At 41.7% G+C, this 22,729-nt stretch overlaps 1 protein-coding gene across 3 annotated transcripts in view; it reads right to left on the reverse strand.

The window, feature by feature from the left end:
• The window catches only part of LOC124721393 (exportin-4-like), a 238,996-nt gene that overhangs the window by 79,302 nt on the left and 136,965 nt on the right, over positions 1 to 22,729 (reverse strand). For all 3 annotated transcript variants that reach the window (XM_047246333.1, XM_047246334.1, XM_047246335.1), the window contains one exon: positions 8,063 to 8,225. In XM_047246333.1, coding sequence (XP_047102289.1) covers positions 8,063 to 8,225 — 163 coding nt within the window. The remainder of the gene's footprint in view (positions 1 to 8,062; positions 8,226 to 22,729) is intronic.

Raw genomic sequence — 22,729 nt, forward strand, 5'->3', positions numbered from 1 at the left:
ATTGTTTACTCAATTATGTACGAAAACAGTCTTGGTTGCAATTTTAGTTCTTTTTTTATTTTTTTTACTGCAACCAAGACTATTTTCAACTAATACCACTAAACACTGGTTTGCTGATTCATGTCACAGATGGATTGGAAGAATTATCTGTATATGTTTCATCTTCTTTGTTATTACACTGATGTTACAATACAGAAATTTGGTACTGGAAATTCTGTGTAGAATAAACTACATAAAATTGTTATGAACTTTTAGAGAGATGTAATCACAAGCAATAATAGGGTTATATTTATTTTTCAAGCTACATATGACGACACAAGTGTTCCTATTGAACGATGACCTGATTTAGATTTTATTGAGAGTGGCCAACATCCAAACAACTATCTATGTCAAAAGTGGGCACACGCACAAGGAAAGCTGTGATGATGAGACTGAGCATATGGAAGAACAATTCAGAAATTAAGGTACATTTGACCAAACACAGGCAAGTAAAGGAAATATAGTCATCAAATTTTTCAGTCTAGGAGAAAAAAAAATTCCAAGAAAGTAATAAGCCATAATTTATTCAGAAGCAAATGTTCACAGAGGTCTCAAAAACTATTATGATTTTCCATGGCAAAGGAAAAAAAAATTAAAATGTATGTACATGATGGTTATAACTAAACTTTCGCTACTTTAAAGGGTCCCTATGAAAAATGAGTGAGTGTAGGACAATGAACCTTTGTGGAAACATTTGTAAGGACAAGTGGAGGATAAATAATGCATAAACCATTGAAAGAAACACATTTTGATTTCCACATGAAAGGGTAACATTTGTTAATTTTGTACCATGTTTACATTTCAGGTTACAAAAACTGATCAATGTGACGAACATTGGCATCCGTGAAAACTTGGAAGTGCACTGGAGGTACCATTTCACAGTTGTTCATGGCACTTTTCAAATGGTAGATCGTGGAATGTTCAGCTGTTGTGACACAGCTTGAAGATCACATACTGCATCTGGCATTCTTAGCCATTACAACAGTAACTTATTCAACAATTCTTGGTGCAATTGACTGTCAGCCTCTCCCAGGAGTAATTACAAAATCACAAGTTAATTTGAACTTTAGGATAATGTTTTTCAACCCTGGTGCAAAAAGAGGACCTCTCCATATTCATTTTAAGAGGTGATACTTGCGGAGCAGCAGCACTGTTGCCATTGCTTTAATAAAATAGCTTTAAGAGTTAAGCCCTGCTCACCTTTTCCCATCCCATGTTGACTGTCTGCAACTGCAATGCACACTGATGCTATGTCGCTGCACCAGTACCAGAGCATAATGCCAAGTCCTGGTGCATAACGGCAAGTCACGACACGAACACTAATAACAACGCAAATCCCGCAGCACATAGTCTGAACGTAACTCCTATAAAGTTGGGTAGCCATATGGCAAACAGACTTTGGCATACATTGGCTCAAGTAGTGAAAGTTTAATTATAACCACCCTGTATTTTCTTAATGCATGCAGAAAATATTTACAAGAGTTTGGCAATTGGGATGATAAGACTAGGAAAAGACATTTACTGGATCACTGATTCTAGAAGTAAATTTAAAAAGGAAAACATTATCACTTAACAAGACAATATTCAGGTCACTGGTTCAAGAAGTAAACACCAAAATAAAAATATCTAATGAGCGGCACATCCAGGGAATTATCGGTTAAACACAGTTTATGTTTGTGGAGCAATGCATGAGAAGACTTGAGAAATCATAACAAAACCAGTGAACACTGTATTCACACTAACATCTGTTCACATATGATACCTGATCATATGGCAACTAACTCAAGAAATGTGCTTCAAATTGTTGAAGGTATAATTATAAGCATAATTGCAATATACAAATCACACTACTGTCAAAAGGAGAGTGGTGGTAAAGAGTACCCGTCCACTGAAATGACTGAAGCAAAAATGTATGAACACCGCAAGGCTGGAAATGAAGAAATGGAAACAATAAATTTCAGTTCCAAATGGCTGAAGCTATCAGTGGTAGCGGCCATGTGTGCATGGAGTGTGCCTGCTTGTGTGTTTTGTTTACTGAAGAAGGCTTTGGATGAAAGCTATAATGTGTGATAGTCTTTGCATTGTGGCTGTCTGCAAATCAATGGATTATCTTTACTGTGAGTAGCAATCTATCCTTTTCTTAATACTGCTGATATTCCTACTTGGAGTTTCCATCATTTTAAATGTAATTTTGTTGTGCAAAAATATTTTGTGACTATATTTTGTTATTACTTATAGTTTTCTTGAGGTTCCTTTTGTCACCCGTTTCAGAACTGTGCAGAGAAACATGCTACTTGTTTTTAGTGCACAACAGTCGCAAGTTAAAATGTAGAACTTAACTTACCCCAAAGTTGGTTGTTTGCTTGATTTGGGGGAGGGGACGAAACAGCTCACAGAAAACCTAAATGCGGGTTTGAACCATTGTCCTCTCGAATGCGAGTCCAGTGTAACTGTTTTCATCCTTATTCTGGAACCTCATTTGAACTTTGTTTGCCTTCTCTCTCTCTCTCTCTCTCTCTGTCTCTCTCTCTCTCTCCCCCCCCCCCCCCCCCTCCTGTCCCCACCATGTCCTTCGTGTGTTTGTGAATTCTTAAGGGGCCACACTGCTTAGGTCATCGGTCCCTAGACTTACACACTACTTAAACTAACTTATGCTAAGAACAACACACACCCATGCCCGAGGGAGGACAGTATCTTTAAATATGTCAGCACATGTGCTATGTGAGCTAATGCTTTTTAGGGCTCCGAGGTGCTCAGAATAATTTGTTTATAAATTTCTGCAAATCTGTTCTACATATAATAATGAAAAGAATGCCCTACAGAACCTCAGAACATACACAAAATGTTTTTAGGCCTAATTCTTGTTACAATAATTACTTTAAATTGTTTGTATTTTACAAACCTACATCAAAGTACCCACTGATGATGACACAAATGTGCCAAAACATGTTTGGGCAATGAGAATATTAATTTCTTGTGTAATAGGTGTACCTGAATTCTGTTCATTTTAAAGACAATATTTTACGAGATTGGCCCTTTACTTAGTTTGCATTCATGAATGTCTCACCCAGTACAAAACCCTAACCAATAGGAGAAAAAGTGCAGGTGATTCCTGTGTATAAGAAAGGTATCAGAACGGACCCACAAAGTTACAGACCAATATTCTTACCATAGGTTTGCTGCAGAATTCTTGAACAAATTCTAAGTTCAAATATCATAAATTCCCTTGAGATGGAAAAGCTTCTGTCCACAAACTAGTACGGATTTAGACAGCATCACTCGTTTAGAACTGAGGTTGCCCCCTTACTCACGTTATCCTGTGAACTGTGGATGAATGGCAACAGTCAGCTTCCATATTCCTAGATTTCCACAAAGTGTGTGACATGGTGCCCCTCTGTGAACAGTTACCGAAGGTTCGAGCATACAGATTAGGTCCCCAGATATGAGTAAGGCTCGAAGACTTCTAAAGTTATAGAACTTAGTATGTTGTCCTCGATGGTGAGTGTTCATCAGAGACAAGTGTGATAGGACCTTTCTTGCTCTCTATATTCATAAATGATCTGAGGGACAGGATGAGCGGCAATTTTTGGCTCTTTACTGGTGACACTGTGGTATGTGGGAAGGTGTTATCATTGAATGACTGTAGGAGGATACAAGATTACTTAGAGAAAATTTCTAGTTAGTGTGACGAATGGCAGCTTGCTCTAAATGTAGAAAAATATAAGTTAATGCAGATGAGAAAGAAAAACAATTCTGTAATGTTCAGATACAGCATGGAACAAGCACATACGAGCAGTAGCAAGGAAGGTAAGAACTTGCCTTTTCCCCTTGGCTTCAACCACATATGCATTCGACATATATATTGAACACAAGTCCTTATCCCTCTCTCTGTGTCCACTTCTTCCTCCCTCTTTCCACCTCATCCTCCTACCTCTATCGATCTCCTCCTCCATACTATCTCCCTATCTCCATCCCACCTCCTCCCACACTCTTTGTCCATAACCTCCACCCCTCTCTCTGCCCATATCTTTCTTGCCACCCCGCCCCCCTTCCATCTCCACCTCCCCCTCTTCCTTTTCAACTAGCCCACTACCTGTCTACACCTTACACCTGCTTCATCGACCTCCCACTCCTCCCCCCCCCCCCCCCCCAACGTCCATTTCCTCCTCCCCCTTGCACTGTCCATCCTCTCCTCTATCAATCTCAACCTGTCCCCAGCTATTCTCATCAGCACGTGTAGCCCCTGCAATACAGTTCAATGAAATAAGCCAATACTATTCCCACAAGATTCAGACATGCAGCCTGGGCTATACAGGTACATCTGAAGCTTGAAATCATAACAGATAATGGGAGAATTTTAGGGTAGTGTGGCTCATCTACATTGATCATCACAAAAAGAGCTGTACCCAGAGAGACAAAGCAGATTTCGATCACTGTTGGCAGGCAGGTGGATGGTACCTCACATATGAAATGATTACACTTTCAGCTTTGAAGGACCAACATTTATTGCGTTACATGGCCACAAAATTTACTCGTTAGTACGGCTTCAGGCACCCATGATTATGAATACAATTGTCCAGATGTCACATCATGGAGTTGTGCAGGTCCTGAATGTAGTACAGTGATACTCAGTCCCATGAATCTTGCCCCTCGCTTGCAGTTCTTGCAGATTGGTGGGTGGAGGGGGAGTCCTGACAGCACACTCCACGGCACTCTACACACTCTTGATCAGGAGTCATTGCCTTGATGGTCGTTGCCTCCAAGACAGAAGTGGGACTCATCACTAAAGACGACCCACTGCCAGTCTTAAAGGTCCCATGTCCATCACTACTGACACCAGGCAGTCGGGCATTATGCTACAAAGGTGTGTGTGGCAGGCATCATAACGGTTGGCGTGCAGAGAATCCAGTGTCATGCAACCACCAACCAATGATACTAGCACTTGAATGGCCCCTACCATTGCCGTTGCTTCTGCTCACATGTTGCAAACAATCCGTCAGTCCTCCCTCCTTGTGGTGCATGTCAGACATCTAGATCATACATATCCTGCATGCATGCCTTCCTGTATCCGCTGCAGTCAACAACAGCCAATGGGGCTGTTCATACATTGGATGTGAAACGCAACACTATGACAGAACTACCCAGCCTCCTGCAGCCCCATGACGCAACGTCCCTTGAACTCTTCCAGCTTGGGAAACTCAACGTTGGAATGTGTCGCTCGGGCACAGTGCACATGCAACTACGCTCTAGTGATATCACTCACTGTCATACCGGCTGGCACGGCCGTTTGGGGCCCTCTTGTATCAATTGATGGGAAAATCATGGCCCCAGACTGAAATGCGAATCTCTAATGGGAAGATGACATTCTTTTCGTGAAACAGTATTGAGAAAATTTAAAGAACTAGCATTTGATGCTGACTGTAGAGCAATTCTACTGCCGCCAATGGACATTTCACATAAGAACCACGAAGGCAAGAGAAATTAAAGCTCATGTGACACAGTCGTTTTTCCACCTCTCTGTTTGTGAGTGAAAAAGGAAAGGAAATAACTTGTAGTGATACAACGTACTCTCCACCATGCACGATTCAGTGGCTTGTAAAGCATGTATATATATGTACATGTATTTAGTCTGCAAAAATGGTTGCTTTCAGGGGTTTAAAACCAAACAATGATATAATGACCAAGTTTACATGGGCCTCCCACGATAATTCCCGCCCCCCCCCCCCCCCCTTTCAACACAACCACGTCCCAGGTCACCAAAACAATGAGTCACCCGATTCTTGCAGAAATGCGTCTCAACAATGCAGCACTCACCTCACTTATGGTATTAATCACCCTCAGACTATTCCAAAATTGAAAATGCACATGTAGTCTCCCAAGATTCAACTTGACTGAGTACATTTAAAATGTCGTGACAGATAAACTAAAGATAATTTTCAAAGAAGATTTCTCTGAGGACATGGAGAGAATCTGTGACTGTCTTATCCTGGGAAATTATGTATTCTACAGGGTGATTCTCATTTTAAACCCACCAAAGTGACATAGATGACAGTGAGACAAGTAATTTAATATAAGACACAAGGAACCGCAAACATCGGAAAATAGCCCAAAAGTGGATGACAAATGTTGAACATGTGACGTCACCAGAAGACGTACCTCACTGCATGTGCAGCGACTGGACTTGACAATCCTACCCTTGCCAGTAGGGGGCAGTGCTACACATCGCTCTGCTAAGCTACTCTGTTTTTGAATACCTTTTGTAAGTGGGATCTGTTGTAAACATAAAAGTTATCACTGCGATGAAACAAAAGCTGTTATTTTGTGTTTCTTTGCTTTTGTCCCTTCTTTTTTTGTTTACAGACTTTATTTAGTAATGAACACATCGGTCATTTATTGGTAGCGATGCAATTCAGAAGCTTATACTTGTTTACTTGTGATGCAATATGGTAGGTTCTTGTTGTACTGTACTTTGGCATTGTCTAGAAAAGGGCGCGATATTGGTAAATAAAATAATAAATCTTACCTCTCTGTACACACATAACTAAATAAATAAAATAATAAATCTCACCTCTCTGTACACACATAACTATCTAACACAATGAAAAACAGAAAAAAAACTGCCTGCCAGATGCAAGACTCGAATCATGAACCCCATGCACTTCAGTCGCGCACATAATTCTGGAGCAACATCGACATGAATACTTGACTTGGGTTGGGACGATCAGATGCGACAGACTGGCAGGCTCCATCGCTGCATGTGCAGCAAGGTATGTCATCTGGTGACATCACATGTTCAACATTTGCCATCCACCTTTGGGGATTTCCAAACATTTTCAGCCCTGTATGTCTTAGATTAAATTACTTGTCTCAGCGTCATCTACATCGCTTTGGGGGTTTTTAAACATTAATGTGAGCCACCCTGTGTGTAATGGAGAAATTGATGTCATTGTTAGCTACTTAATGAGAAAAATACAATCTGTTTAATTAATAACAGCACATTTTACGAGAATAAGAAGAACTTCAACCATTACATCCCTCCTCCCTTTCTTACCACACTTTGCACATGGTGCTATAATCTTTGTCGATAATGTGGTTGCAATAACTTATAATTTGAGGGGTCATTAAGTCATTTTAACTCTCTGCAGTCATGTTTTAGTACAGAGAACTTTTCAGGAATGCTGTGCTTAATGTGACATCATCTCCACCACCTTCATCATCTACAAAGACGGACAGGTTTGTTTGTTGTAGTCTGTTTTCTGTGAATCAACTTAAATGTGTACAAAACTTATACCAACAGTTAATGACACAACAAGTCACTGATGAATATCGCAATGACTGATTTACAGTAATGATAGTCTTAATCATTCAACAACTGGGAACTTCACACTGTGATATTACATTCTTGTGCACAATAGTAGATTTTTTAAATCTCTGCGGTTTATCCACATAATGATCTTTGACATCAATGGGGCAGAGTAACTTCTATCTGACACATTACAGCTCATCACAAGCATATTAATTGCTCTTGTTTCTAACTGAATCTCAGATATCATAATTCAAAACACACAAATGTGGCTATGCATGCATAATCTAAATACATTTTACATCATTCCAATACATTAAAAATACAACCTTTCTTTTCAACTGTAATTTTTATGAACACTACAGGATTTCCTCTTTGGTTAGCATGTTAGACATATAAATCAATCATTAGAGTTCACAAGTGACTTGCAGTCGTCTCCTGAGCTTTGATTTTCTTTTTCTAATTAATAATCCATGAATTGTCTTTTGGGTTTGGGGGTGAGAAAAAATGAGAGGTAAAGAGGCACAGTTGAAAATAGAAAAATATATGAGTTTGCCTGAAATCATAAAAAAAGGGTGTGGAGGAATGTGAACATGCATGTACTAATACTGTGCTTGAGCAATTCTTTCTAAAATTTCTTACAAAATTTTATGTGGGTGTGTTATCTGCAACAATTAAAAGGTATTGTAATTGTCAATTATCATCAGAAAATAAATTTACCTCAGAGTAGTATCGTTCCTCTGGCAATAAAAAGCATGCAGCCCATCTCTTCATGAACCACATAATATTGCACGCCAGGTTAGGACTCATTATAGCAATCAACTCTTTTATAAAGGCAGCTTGTCTCTCAACTTCACAAAGACGAAATACTGCAGAAACCAACCTGAAAATATTAATTTAATACATGATCACATTGAAATGAGGAAGAATATCTCAATATATTATCAGCGTATTTTTGGCCCAAGGAGGAGTTACATGGTTATAAGATGTCTACATATGGCATTTGTGTCCATTAACTATTAGTGTGATCAAACAAAATTGGAAATGGAAACTTGGGTAATTTAATTATTGTTGCTTCCACAGCTAGACTGAGACAGAGAGAGTTAACTGACTTTCCATAAGATTCTACATGACTAATTAAGTGAAAACACTGTTAATATATACCACTTCTTAAATAACCTTTGGCAAAGAAGCAGCTATACTGAACAAACAATACATTGGCTTGATAATTTATATATAAAAATAACAAAAATATAAGAATGTGGGAATGGAATGGTCATATCCAAAGTTCATAATGACAATAGATAAAAAGTAAGAGTGTGTGTGTGTGTGTGTGTGTGTGTGTGTGTGTGTGTGTGTGTATGTGTGTGCGTGCGCGCATGTAAGGGGGTGGGGGTGAGGATAAACAAAAAGGGGGCAGGCACTATGCACTAGCTGGTTCATCATATTGGCAATGTGGTAACTCTCTGACAGCTACAGAGAGAAATTTGGTCCATGGCCCAGTAATATCAAAGATGTTTGCTCCTTGAGATCACTGAAACAAGGTGAACATAGCCTTCAGATGCCAATCGAGGAGCTACTTGAATGAGTAGTGGCATCATTTTGGAAAAGCTGACATTAACTGTCTACAGAGTGGTAGGATAACCACATGCCACTTTACTGAGACATCCAATATCATCATTGGCTGAGGATGATCCAGTGGTCAGTTGGAAGAGTGTGACCACGATACTTGTCTGCCAAAGCTTACTAATACACGAAAAGAAAATAAAGCTTGCCACAGATGACAAATTAAGTCTAACATGTTATCACACAGTAAAATTGCTACAATTGTTCAATAAAATTGTACTCATCTCACATCGGGAGACACCACACAAAATGATTGACACAAAAATTGTCAAAATAAAATTGTGGCATTTCAGTGCAGTGTTTCACAAACTACTATATCAATGTAGAAATGATATTCAATCAGTTCACCACAACTGATAATGGTTCTGAAAGTCAAAGCTGTTTTTAAGTCATGACCAAAGAACAGGGATGAATCAGTCAATATACAGGTTACTAAATTAATTTGTATTTCAATATGGGTGCGTGCTAACCATTTAAGAATGATTTCATACAGCAAAAAAGAATATTTAAGGTAATGACAGAGGAAAATGTATAATACTTTTATATGATATAAGCTAGAGGTTTCAAAATAACAATTCTTCCATGCAACAGACAGCCAGTCTGAAGGAAGTTCTTAGCACAATTTCAGATTTACATTTTCCATCAGTCAGGCAGTTTATATCATTACTTAAATTATCAAAGATGCTGAGCTCATCTTTTTCTTACTATCAGATGGGAAGTTGCCAAAAGCTTTAGATCATTAAATGTCATAGACATCACTTTTTCAGTGTGTGAGAGGCAACTATAGACTCTCAATTATCACCCCTACAGCAACAAAGCGCCACCATATGTGGCACAGACAAGTCCTGTATGGTCAAACTAGTTTTAATGACAAAATAAAAAGTGGCAAATCATCTCACTGTGAAGAACTGAGATATGTGAAAGTCCTGGTGCTCAAAGACCAGTGTACAACAATCAACAATTGGGGAAGAGGTGGAAATCATTCACAGATCAATTTTCATCTTGCATAACACTGTGAATGACAAAAGTCACCATCTGCTGGGTTCTGTGACAGCTCACAATCATTTTAAAAACACACTGAATCGAGGCAGCAGCATAAATGTTACAGCCACCTAATCACTATGGATGAGTGGTGGTTGCATCACTATGACCCCAAGAGAAAGGATCAAAGTAAGCAGTGGAAATGTGAATTTGTGACCATCGAAAAAGGCAATGTTAACAAATCATGATTATAAGAGTCAAACCATCACAGGAGCATACTAATGAAATCTCCTGATGAGGTGACTGGTACATCTTCACCTACGGCAATACTCCACAAGCCACATGATACGGTGTGATGGAGGGTACGTATGGTACCACTAACTGGTATCCCTCCCTGTTCCACTTGCAAATGAGAAGAATGATGTGTCGGTAAGCCTCGAATTTTCTCATCATGATCTTTTGCCAGATGTATTCGGGAGGAAATAATATGTTGACCAACTCTTCCCGGAAATTACTCTCTTGAAATTTCAACAGTAGCCTCTCTGTGAAGCACACCTCTCTCATAGCATCTGCCACAGGAGTTTGTTTGTTTTATGGGGTCATTACGCTTAAGGTTGCTCTAGATAGTCAGTCTTAGGTATTGTATGGCTGGTACTGTTTTCAGCAATTTGTCATCAATGATGTAGTTGTACAATAGTGGCTTTCTTTTCATATGTATGGGCAACATGCTAAAATTATTTACGTTCAGTGTCAACTGCCAGAGCCGCCACCATCACCAGCCCCCTGTAGGTCATTCTGCAAATTGATACTGTTTTCTGGCATTCATATGCATCATCTGCGAAAAGTCTTGAAGAGCTTCCGATGCTTTCTACTAGATCATTTATATACGAGGTGTGTTCAAAAAGTAAGGTGACTTTATATTTTTATGAAAAAATATTTATTTGTTCATCAATATTCATGTTGTCAGCTTCAAAGTAATCCTCCTCAGATACAATACATTTGTGCCAATGCACCTTCCAATCCTTGAAGCACTTCTCGTCAGAACTTTTTGGTACTGCCTTGAGTGAGTGAAGCAGTTTTTATTTCCTCAATCATTGAAAATCTTCATCCTTTCATAAGTCTCTTCAGTTTTGGGAAAAGGAAACAGTCGCAGGGGGCCAAATACGATGAATATGGTGGCTGAGGCATGATTGTCATGTTGTTTTAGGCCAAAAAAATCTCTCACAGGCAAAGATGAATGAGCAGGTGCATTGTCGTGATGCAAAAGCCATAAACTGTTTTTTCCACAATTTCGAACATTTTTTGCATAATGCTTCTCGCAAACGGTGCATAACTTCAAGGTAATGCTCCTTACTGACAGTATGACCTTGAGGCAGCAATTCATAATGCACTAAAAAAAAAGTGAGCAAAACTTTGACATTTGATCAAAATTGGAATGCTTTTTTCAGTCTTGGCTATCCAGGATGCTTCCATTGGGACGAGTGGGCTTTGGTTTCGACGTCATAACCGAAAACCCATGTTACGTCACCAGTTATGACCCTTTTGAGCAAATCAGGATCACCACTGACGTCATTCAAGAGCTCCTGAGTGATGCTCATGCGACAGTTCTTCACACATCTCATGCCCGAAACATCTGAAAAAATTGCATAACACAAGCTGACCTTTATGCCAACATCCTCAGTAACTTCTCTTATGGTAATTTGACGATTTTCCAAAACAATTTTCTTTACGGCTTTGATGTTAACATCTGTTGTTGATGTACTAGGGCATCCAGAATGAGGTTCGTCATTGGCATCTTCTCGGCCACCTTGGAGGAGCTTGTACCACTTGTAAACTTTTTTTTTAACTTACAGCAGACTCACCATACACCACTGTCAACATTTCAAGTGTTTTAAAGCGCTTGATTCCATTTTCCACACAAAATTTGATGCAAATTCTTTGCTCCATTTTTATAATAATCTAAAATCGCCGAACACACTAAAACAAATCTATCCTTTCTATTTGTCAAAAACAAATGAAGTATGCTGTACACTTGAAACTGTGAACATTATATATATATAATCTTTCTTGAGTATAATAAATGTTCCATAATTCAAGCACAGACTGCCATGAATGACAGAGGCCTATAATTAAGTACATGTGCTCTCTGACCTTTCTTCAAAACAGAAATAATCTACACATTTTTTCCAGGCACTACGTACCTTTCCTTGCTAGAAGGTGAGCAATTTTTTTTGCACAAACCTTGTAGAATCTTACAGGAATCTCATCTGGTCCTGATGCATTTCCACTACTAAGCAATTGTTGTTGCTATTCTGTTCTGCAATCAGTTACCACAATACCTGCCATTTCTACATTCATATGATAATTGAAAGGAGGGACTTCCGTTCTGGTGACTGTACGTTCACTGAGTGATTGAGTAGATGATTTCGAAACCTTACTGATTTTACATAAGGCCAAAATCTTTTAGGGTTTTTAGTCAGATTAGCAGAAAAAAATTTTAGTTTAAAAGTCACCAAACACTTCTCTCAGTGCTCTCCATACACTCATTTTCATTTCATTCTGCTTTTGTTTGTCAGTTACGTTTGGACTTCTCTTGAATCTGTGATGGAGCTCTCTTTGTTTACAAAGCAGTTTTCTAACACAGCTATTACACCATGGTGGGTCTTTCCCATTCCTTAAGACCTTGGTTGGAACATACATAACAATGCATACTGAATGATGCTTTTGATTTTTTTTCCCTTCATTTGTGCCCCACATCTCCATCCTCAGCACTGAATATTTGGCATTGACTACTCAGATACTCTGAAATTTGTAACCTGTCACTCCCACTATACAAAAAGGTTTCCCCACCTTCTTCACATTTCTTGCAATACCCATTGTCATAGTTACTGTCACAGCCTTATGACCACTGATACCTTCCTCTACATTAAGTGATTCGATAAGTTCATGCTTGTTTGTTGTTAGGAGGTCTCAAGTTTGTTCTCTAATTATCTGCTCACAGTAATTTTTGGACAAAACATTCAGAAGAACATCACACAAATCCCTGTCTCTGACACTAATTTGGATAGTATGACTCTCCCAATCTTTATCTGACAAGTTGAAGTCACCCCCCCTGATTACAATGGCATGATCAAAAAAGTTATTAACGATATTCTGTAAGTTCTCTCTGAAGCTCTCTACCACTGCAGCTCCTGACCTAGGCGGTCTATAAAAGCATCCAATTACCTTTTCTGACTGACCTTTGATTCATATTCGGAATCCGTCATAATCACACTAGATATTACCACATTCTTTACTACAATAAATATGCCACCACCATTGGTGACTAATCTATCATTATTATAAATATTCCAGTCTGAGCTCAGGATTTAGTCGCTATTCTAATGAGAGAAAACTATAGGAGAACTTAGAGCAGACGTCAGAGGCCAGAACTGCACCAGCGCCGAAATCGGGCCACAAGCCACGGAAGTCGGCTGCAGCCGCCCATCACTCCTGCTTGATCAGCACCCCTCAGCAGCAGTAAGACTTCCCTGATACCATCTCGGGTGTCAATGCCCTGGGTTAGCCTTCGAGAACCCACTCCACCTCAACTGACTTCCGCATCATTGGTGATTATGCCAGACCCCGGTCATTGCCCTATTCCAGATGGTTCACCGTGGCCTACAAACAAAGCCCTTCCGCAAATTCAGTGTGGGGAGTCAGCATTTAAATACTGGCCCAGCTGAGTATGTCACATTCGAGCACAGCAAGGCCACACCCAGGCCTTCTGTGTGTCAGCCGGGAAACCTCACTGTGAATTCTCCTGCCACCAGTCTGCGAAGGAGGGACTTCTGCCTCTCTGCCCATCCCAGGCAGGCAACATCATGGAATCGGCCCACTCATGCTCCTCACCATTGGTCCAGACTTCAACTCCAGGCACCGTCATCATCACACCATTGGAACGAAGTGACCTTCCACATTAGATAAGACCTGCCACCTCAGCTTGCCTTGAATACCAGAGACACTAGCACAGTGCTCTGTCTCCCGAGCAGAGTGTTCACACCACCTGTCATATGTCAATGTCTGCAGCTATGACTCCACAATATTACAAGTGAACTCCAGACCACGCCAGGGAATGCGGCACAGTCAGAAGTGTGTCTGAACCATATGAATTAGTAAAGTACTAATAAAGAGTTATTGTATCTTTACCATGACCCGCATCTGTTGCTATCCGCATCCCCCATCTTCAACAGAAAACACAACCCACACCCAGACAGCCTACCTCTCTCACTCCTACATAATGTTCAATAAGCGATACTAATTCTGGGACTTTTCCTTGGATTATCCTGCAGTTTACTAATATCACACTAATCTTTACTATATACGAGGGTGAGTCAAATGAAAACCTTAAATTTGTAATAACAAATCGAAATTTCGCGCCGTTATACTGTAAGTTGGTAAGTGTGCTACAAACAGCATGCAGAATGGCCTGTAGGTGGCAGCATAGTGCAGATGCACACATACCATTGCAGTATCAGTATAAAGATGGCCGCCCCACTTGCAACTTGTACCAGGGAAGAACAGCATTCTGTTATTCGGTTTTTGCGTAGTGAAGGTGTGAAACCTATTGAAATGGCAATCGAATCTCAATGTAGACAAGTGTAATGTGTTGCGAATACATAGAAAGAAAGATCCTTTATCATTTAGCTACAATATAGCAGGTCAGCAGCTGGAAGCAGTTCATTCCATAAATTATCTGGGAGTAGGCATTAGGAGTGATTTAAAATGGAATGATCATATAAAGTTGATCGTCAGTAAAGCACATGCCAGACTGAGATTCATTGGAAGAATTCTAAGGAAATGCAATCCGAAAACAAAGGAAGTAAGTTACAGTACACTTGTTCGCCCACCAGATAGGTTTGATATAAGAGAGAGAGAAGATCCAACGGAAAGCAGCGCGCTTCGTTACAGAATCATTTAGTAATCGCGAAAGTGTTACGGAGATGATAGATAAACTCCAGTGGAAGACTCTGCAGGAGAGATGCTCAGTAGCTCGGTACGGGCTTTTGTTGAAGTTTCGAGAACATACCTTCACTGAGGAGTCAAGCAGTATATTGCTCCCTCCTACATATATCTCACGAAGAGCCCATAAGGATAAAATCAGAGATTGGAGCCCACACAGAGACATACCGACAATCTTTCTTTCCATGAAGAATATGAGACTGGAATAGAAGGGAGAACCAATAGAGGTACTCAAAGTACCCTCCGTCACACACCGTCAGGTGGTTTGCGGAGTATGGATGTGGATGTAGATGTAGAAATTCGTCAACGAATGAAGGTTCAGTATGGTGATGCATGTTTGTCACAGCAGCAAGTCTATGAATGGAGTAGGAAGTTCGCAAATGGTGTGACTTCAGTGGAAGATGCTCCTTGTCCAGGTCAGGCACAATGAGTTGTGACTCCACAGAACATTGCAGCAGTTGAAGCCATAGCGAAGGAAAACTGCTGAGTGACACTGAGTGACATTGCAGCATGTTTACAGATCAGTAATGGGTCAGTACACCACATTGTGCACGATGTGCTCCAGTTTCACAGAGTGTCTGCAAGATGGGTGCCACGGTAACTGACTCCTGAAATGAGAGAACGACGTGTTGATGCTTGTGAAGAACTTCTTCAGTGCTTTGAACGAGAAGGCGATGGATTCCTTGCAAGAATTGTTACCTGGGATGAAACCTGGGTTCACTTCCATCAACCAGAAATAAAGAGAGCGAGCAAGGAATGGCGGCATTCCTCATTACCAAAACCAAAGAAGTTTCGAACAGAACCATCAGCAGGGAAGGTTATGCTGACACACTTTTGGGACGAAAAAGGCGTCATTTTGGAGCATTACATGCCTAGAGGGACCACTGTCACCAGTGCATCATACACAGATCTCCTAAAAAAATCATCTGTGGCCTGCAATCAAATCAAAGCGATGTGGATTGCTGTCAGCAGGTGTCCTTTTGCAACATGACAATGCGAGGCCCCACACTGGCCATACAACAGTTGCAACAATCAAAGACCTGCATTTTGAGTGTCTTCCTCATCCACCATTCTCACCAGACCTTGCCCCAAGTGATTTCCATATGTTTGGACCACTCAAAGACGCAATGCGAGGAAAGAAGTTCCGTTCTGATGAAGAGGTATGACATGCGGTGCATGAGTGGTTGTGCGGACTACCAAAAGAACTTTTTCCTAAAGGAATTTATGCACTTTGTAAGTGCTGGAGGACTTGCATTAAGCGTGGGGGAGATTATGTTGAAAAGCGATACAGCTTTGTATCACTTCTGCACAATAAATAAAATTTAAAAAAATATTTAAGATTTTCATTTGACTCACCCTCGTAAGATCTGTGGGGACAAGCATTCTCTGCTAACAGTATGGCTGATGTAGCTTCATTCAAATAACTTCCGGGAATTCAGCCAGGTAACACTTTCAGCGACCGCCGATATTTCGGCGGGAGAACACCCCGCCATTTTCAAGGCAAACTGCAACGGACAGGCGGCGTACATGCAAATTTAATACCTCGGTTCTCGGACCCAAGCAGGAAAGATAACACACACACACACTGAACACTAGTGCCACCAAAGATGGCCAAAGTCAGAGCTATCGATAGTGAGACTATGAATTCGCAGGTGAGGTAGCATTGAGTCTGTCCCTCTGTTTCTTGACAAGGGAGAAAGCCGGATTCCAAACAGAGTTTACACAGAAACCTCCATCCCTGTTAACAAGGTTGCTCGCTAATTTAATCTCAACTGCCTCCCGAATCACACTGTCCCAATAGCTGGACGTGCATGCCAATATCTCGGTGTTATTATATAACATGGAGTGACCAGTATCCAAGCAATGTTCGGCAATAGCAGATCTATTTGGCTGCTGTAATTGTGTGTGCCGTTTATGCTCAGTACATCTGTCCTCCACGGTCCTGATAGTCCGTAAAATACGACCGATCTTATTGGACGTGTTTCCTACGTAAGGCAAGAAGGCAGTAGACTTAGGTGTTGACTCAGAATTATCATCAATCACCTGATGTACAGTTGGTCGATAGCGCAACGCACGTTCAATCTGTCTATCACTGTAACCATTTTGATGAAATGTAACTTCAAGATGGGACAGCTCAGCTGGCAAAGTCTCAGCGTCAGAAACGATATGTGCCCTGTGTACCAAGGTATGAAGTACCACTTCACGCTGAGCCGAATGGTGACAACTATTAGCTTGTAAGTACAAGTCGGTGTGAGTACGTTTCCTGTATACTGCATGTCCCAATGATCCATCATCCTTCCTCCTAACCAACACGTCGAGAAAGGGAAGGCAACCATCCTTTTCCACCTCCATCGTAAAACGAATGTTCGGGTGGATCGAGTTCAGATGTTCTAGAAAGACATTCAAATTCTCCCTACCGTGAGGCCAAACAACGAAGGTATCGTCAACGTATCTATAGAAACAGGAGGGTTTTAAAGGCGCCGACTCCAATGCACATTCCTCGAAGTCTTCCATAAACAAATTTGCGATCACAGGAGACAACGGACTACCCATCGCAACTCCATCTGTCTGCTCGTAATACTGGCCATTAAATAAAAAGTAAGTGGATGTCAACACATGTCTAAAGAGATTAGTTAAATCAGCACCAAACCTGGCTTCAATTAACCGCAACGAATCAGACAGAGGAACACGAGTGAAGAGAGAGACCACATCGAAACTCACTAAAATATCAGAGTCATTCAGCCTCAGTCCCTCCAAACGACGTAAAAAATCAGCTGAGTTCCTGATATGATGTTCGCACCGTCCTACTTGTGGACTCAACAGAGAAGCAAGATGCTTGGATACACAATATGTCGGGGCGCCGATGTTACTCACTATAGGACGGAAAGGAACCCCTTCCTTATGAACCTTTGGAAGGCCATATAACCTAGGGGGAACCGCACTATAGGTGTTAAGCCTCTTGATTGTGTCCTGCGACAAACCACTTTTCTTCAGGAGGCTGTTGGTCTTTCTCTCAACACTTTTCGTGGGGTCAGCATCGATTCTGCGATACGTTGAATCAGATAGTAAACGTTGCATCTTTTGTACATAATCATGTTTATTTAAAACAACGGTGGCATTGCCCTTGTCAGCAGGTAAAATAACAATACTGGGATCAACTTTGAGAGAGCGTAAAGCAGCCCTCTCTGCTGTTGTTACATTACTCTTGGGTGGACGAGCCCTAGTCAAAACACGGCATGCCTCCCTCCTAACTTCCTCTGCAGCGTCAGGAGGTAGTTTGCAAACTGCCTGTTCAATTGAACTAATAAAATCAACTACCGGCAAATTCTTCGGAGAGGGTGCAAAATTTAATCCTTTCCCTAGCATGGATAAGGTTACATCGTCAAAAGATTTCTCTGTGAGATTTATCACAGAATGTCGAGATATAACATCCGACTCCGCGCGATGAAAACGTTCAAACTTTGCCAAATGCCGGGCAGTAACGGAGTTGTACTCCCAGTCAGCTTGGGTCCATGAGGCACCGTCCAACCAATCCCAAGTGAAATCAGATACTTCAGATGCCACTATTAAATGAAAACAATACAATTCTTTGGAAACAGAATCCAAACGTCGACGAGTAAAACGAATCCTTTCACGAACAAGAGCCAAGCCAGCACGTTGCTTAATTCGACTGGCAGCAGGAGAATTAATATGGTGCACAACCTTAGCAAATGTTGGGACATGATTTTCATCACGACACCTCAATAAAAACGACAAACCACATTGCAGTCTAACTCGACAGCTACGAAGTTTATCCAACTTACGTAAACACCGATACATTTCCTCCCCGTAGAGGTAAACAATGTGAGACTGAGTTTCTCCTGGCGTATACAACTTTCAAATAACTTCCGGGAATTCAGCCAGGTAACACTTTCAGGGACCGCCGATATTTCGGCGGGAGAACACCCCGCCATTTTCAAGGCAAACTGCAACGGACAGGCGGCGTACATGCAAATTTAATACCTCGGTTCTCGGACCCAAGCAGGAAAGATAACACACACACACACTGAACACTAGTGCCACCAAAGATGGCCAAAGTCAGAGCTATCGATAGTGAGACTATGAATTCGCAGGTGAGGTAGCATTGAGTCTGTCCCTCTGTTTCTTGACAAGGGAGAGAGCCGGATTCCAAACAGAGTTTACACAGAAACCTCCATCCCTGTTAACAAGGTTGCTCGCTAATTTAATCTCAACTGCCTCCCGAATCACACTGTCCCAATAGCTGGACGTGCATGCCAATATCTCGGTGTTATTATATAACATGGAGTGACCAGTATCCAAGCAATGTTCGGCAATAGCAGATCTATTTGGCTGCTGTAATCGTGTGTGCCGTTTATGCTCAGTACATCTGTCCTCCACGGTCCTGATAGTTTGACCAATATATGCCATGCCGCAGCTACAAGGGACACGATATACACCCGCCTTACGCAGTCCAAGATCATCCTTAACGGAACTCAAAATTAGCGAGCAACCTTGTTAACAGGGATGGAGGTTTCTGTTTAAACTCTGTTTGGAATCCGGCTCTCTCCCTTGTCAAGAAACAGAGGGACAGACTCAATGCTACCTCACCTGCGAATTCATAGTCTCACTATAGATAGCTCTGACTTTGGCCATCTTTGGTGGCACTAGTGGTTAGTGTGTGTGTGTGTGTGTTATCTTTCCTGCTTGGGTCCGAGAACCGAGGTATTAAATTTGCATGTACGCCGCCTGTCCGTTGCAGTTTGCCTTGAAAATGGCGGGGTGTTCTCCCGCCGAAATATCGGCGGTCGCTGAAAGTGTTACCTGGCTGAATTCCCGGAAGTTATTTGAAAGTTGTATACGCCAGGAGAAACTCAGGTCTCACATTGTTTACCTCTACGGGGAGGAAATGTATCGGTGTTTACGTAAGTTGGATAAACTTCGTAGCTGTCGAGTTAGACTGCAACGTGGTTTGTCGTTTTTATTGAGGTGTCGTGATGAAAATCATGTCCCAACATTTGCTAAGGTTGTGCACCATATTAATTCTCCTGCCGCCAATCGAATTAAGCAACGTGCTGGCTTGGCTCTTGTTCGTGAAAGGATTCGTTTTACTCGCCGACGTTTGGATTCTGTTTCCAAAGAATTGTATCGTTTTCATTTAATAGTTGCATCTGAAGTGTCTGATTTCACTTGGGATTGGTTGGACGGTGCCTCATGGACCCAAGCTGACTGGGAGTACAACTCCGTTACTGCCCGGCATTTGGCAAAGTTTGAACGTTTTCATCGCGCGGAGTCGGATGTTATATCTCGACATTCTGTGATAAATCTCACAGAGAAATCTTTTGACGACGCAACCTTATCCATGCTAGGGAAAGGATTAAATTTTGCACCCTCTCCGAAGAATTTGCCGGTAGTTGATTTTATTAGTTCAATTGAACAGGCAGTTTGCAAACTACCTCCTGACGCTGCAGAGGAAGTTAGGAGGGAGGCATGCCGTGTTTTGACTAGGGCTCGTCCACCCAAGAGTAATGTAACAACAGCAGAGAGGGCTGCTTTACGCTCTCTCAAAGTTGATCCCAGTATTGTTATTTTACCTGCTGACAAGGGCAATGCCACCGTTGTTTTAAATAAACATGATTATGTACAAAAGATGCAACGTTTACTATCTGATTCAACGTATCGCAGAATCGATGCTGACCCCACGAAAAGTGTTGAGAGAAAGACCAACAGCCTCCTGAAGAAAAGTGGTTTGTCGCAGGACACAATCAAGAGGCTTAACACCTATAGTGCGGTTCCCCCTAGGTTATATGGCCTTCCAAAGGTTCATAAGGAAGGGGTTCCTTTCCGTCCTATAGTGAGTAACATCGGCGCCCCGACATATTGTGTATCCAAGCATCTTGCTTCTCTGTTGAGTCCACAAGTAGGACGGTGCGAACATCATATCAGGAACTCAGCTGATTTTTTACGTCGTTTGGAGGGACTGAGGCTGAATGACTCTGATATTTTAGTGAGTTTCGATGTGGTCTCTCTCTTCACTCGTGTTCCTCTGTCTGATTCGTTGCGGTTAATTGAAGCCAGGTTTGGTGCTGATTTAACTAATCTCTTTAGGCATGTGTTGACATCCACTTACTTTTTATTTAATGGCCAGTATTACGAGCAGACAGATGGAGTTGCGATGGGTAGTCCGTTGTCTCCTGTGATCGCAAATTTGTTTATGGAAGACTTCGAGGAACGTGCATTGGAGTCGGCGCCTTTAAAACCCTCCTGTTTCTATAGATACGTTGACGATACCTTCGTTGTTTGGCCTCACGGTAGGGAGAATTTGAATGTCTTTCTAGAACATCTGAACTCGATCCACCCGAACATTCGTTTTACGATGGAGGTGGAAAAGGATGGTTGCCTTCCCTTTCTCGACGTGTTGGTTAGGAGGAAGGATGATGGATCATTGGGACATGCAGTCTACAGGAAACGTACTCACACCGACTTGTACTTACAAGCTAATAGTTGTCACCATTCGGCTCAGCGTGAAGTGGTACTTCATACCTTGGTACACAGGGCACATATCGTTTCTGACGCTGAGACTTTGCCAGCTGAGCTGTCCCATCTTGAAGTTACATTTCGTCAAAATGGTTACAGTGATAGACAGATTGAACGTGCGTTGCGCTATCGACCAACTGTACATCAGGTGATTGATGATAATTCTGAGTCAACACCTAAGTCTACTGCCTTCTTGCCTTACGTAGGAAACACGTCCAATAAGATCGGTCGTATTTTACGGAAATACGATGTGAAATGTGTTTTCCGACCTCCATCGAAAAATTAGAGCACTTTTGAGTTCCATTAAGGATGATCTTGGACTGCGTAAGGCGGGTGTATATCGTGTCCCTTGTAGCTGCGGCATGGCATATATTGGTCAAACTATCAGGACCGTGGAGGACAGATGTACTGAGCATAAACGGCACACACAATTACAGCAGCCAAATAGATCTGCTATTGCCGAACATTGCTTGGATACTGGTCACTCCATGTTATATAATAACACCGAGATATTGGCATGCACGTCCAGCTATTGGGACAGTGTGATTCGGGAGGCAGTTGAGATTAAATTAGCGAGCAACCTTGTTAACAGGGATGGAGGTTTCTGTGTAAACTCTGTTTGGAATCCGGCTCTCTCCCTTGTCAAGAAACAGAGGGACAGACTCAATGCTACCTCACCTGCGAATTCATAGTCTCACTATCGATAGCTCTGACTTTGGCCATCTTTGGTGGCACTAGTGTTCAGTGTGTGTGTGTGTGTTATCTTTCCTGCTTGGGTCCGAGAACCGAGGTATTAAATTTGCATGTACGCCGCCTGTCCGTTGCAGTTTGCCTTGAAAATGGCGGGGTGTTCTCCCGCCGAAATATCGGCGGTCGCTGAAAGTGTTACCTGGCTGAATTCCCGGAAGTTATTTGAAAGTTGTATATGCCAGGAGAAACTCAAGTCTCACGATGTAGCTTCAGATTTGGCAGGCAATTTGTCTCTAATCCCAAGGGGGATTCCTCTAGGAGAACCCTACAATTCTCCACCCGATAGTGGAGGTCAAGAAATTTGCAACTGATACCACTGCAGAATCATCTGAGCCTCTGGTTTAGACTTTACACTCTGCTCCAAACTAGAGGCTCACGATCGAGCCTGGGCACGTTGTCACAAATAGTGAGCTTAGCCTGCACCCCGCTTGCGATGCCAGCTTCCTTCATCAAATAAGCCATCTGCCCACAGGAACCCCATCGGGAAGCATCATT

Source organism: Schistocerca piceifrons, chromosome X (genome assembly GCF_021461385.2).
Source record: "Schistocerca piceifrons isolate TAMUIC-IGC-003096 chromosome X, iqSchPice1.1, whole genome shotgun sequence".
In the NCBI taxonomy this organism is placed as follows: Eukaryota; Metazoa; Arthropoda; class Insecta; order Orthoptera; family Acrididae; genus Schistocerca; species Schistocerca piceifrons.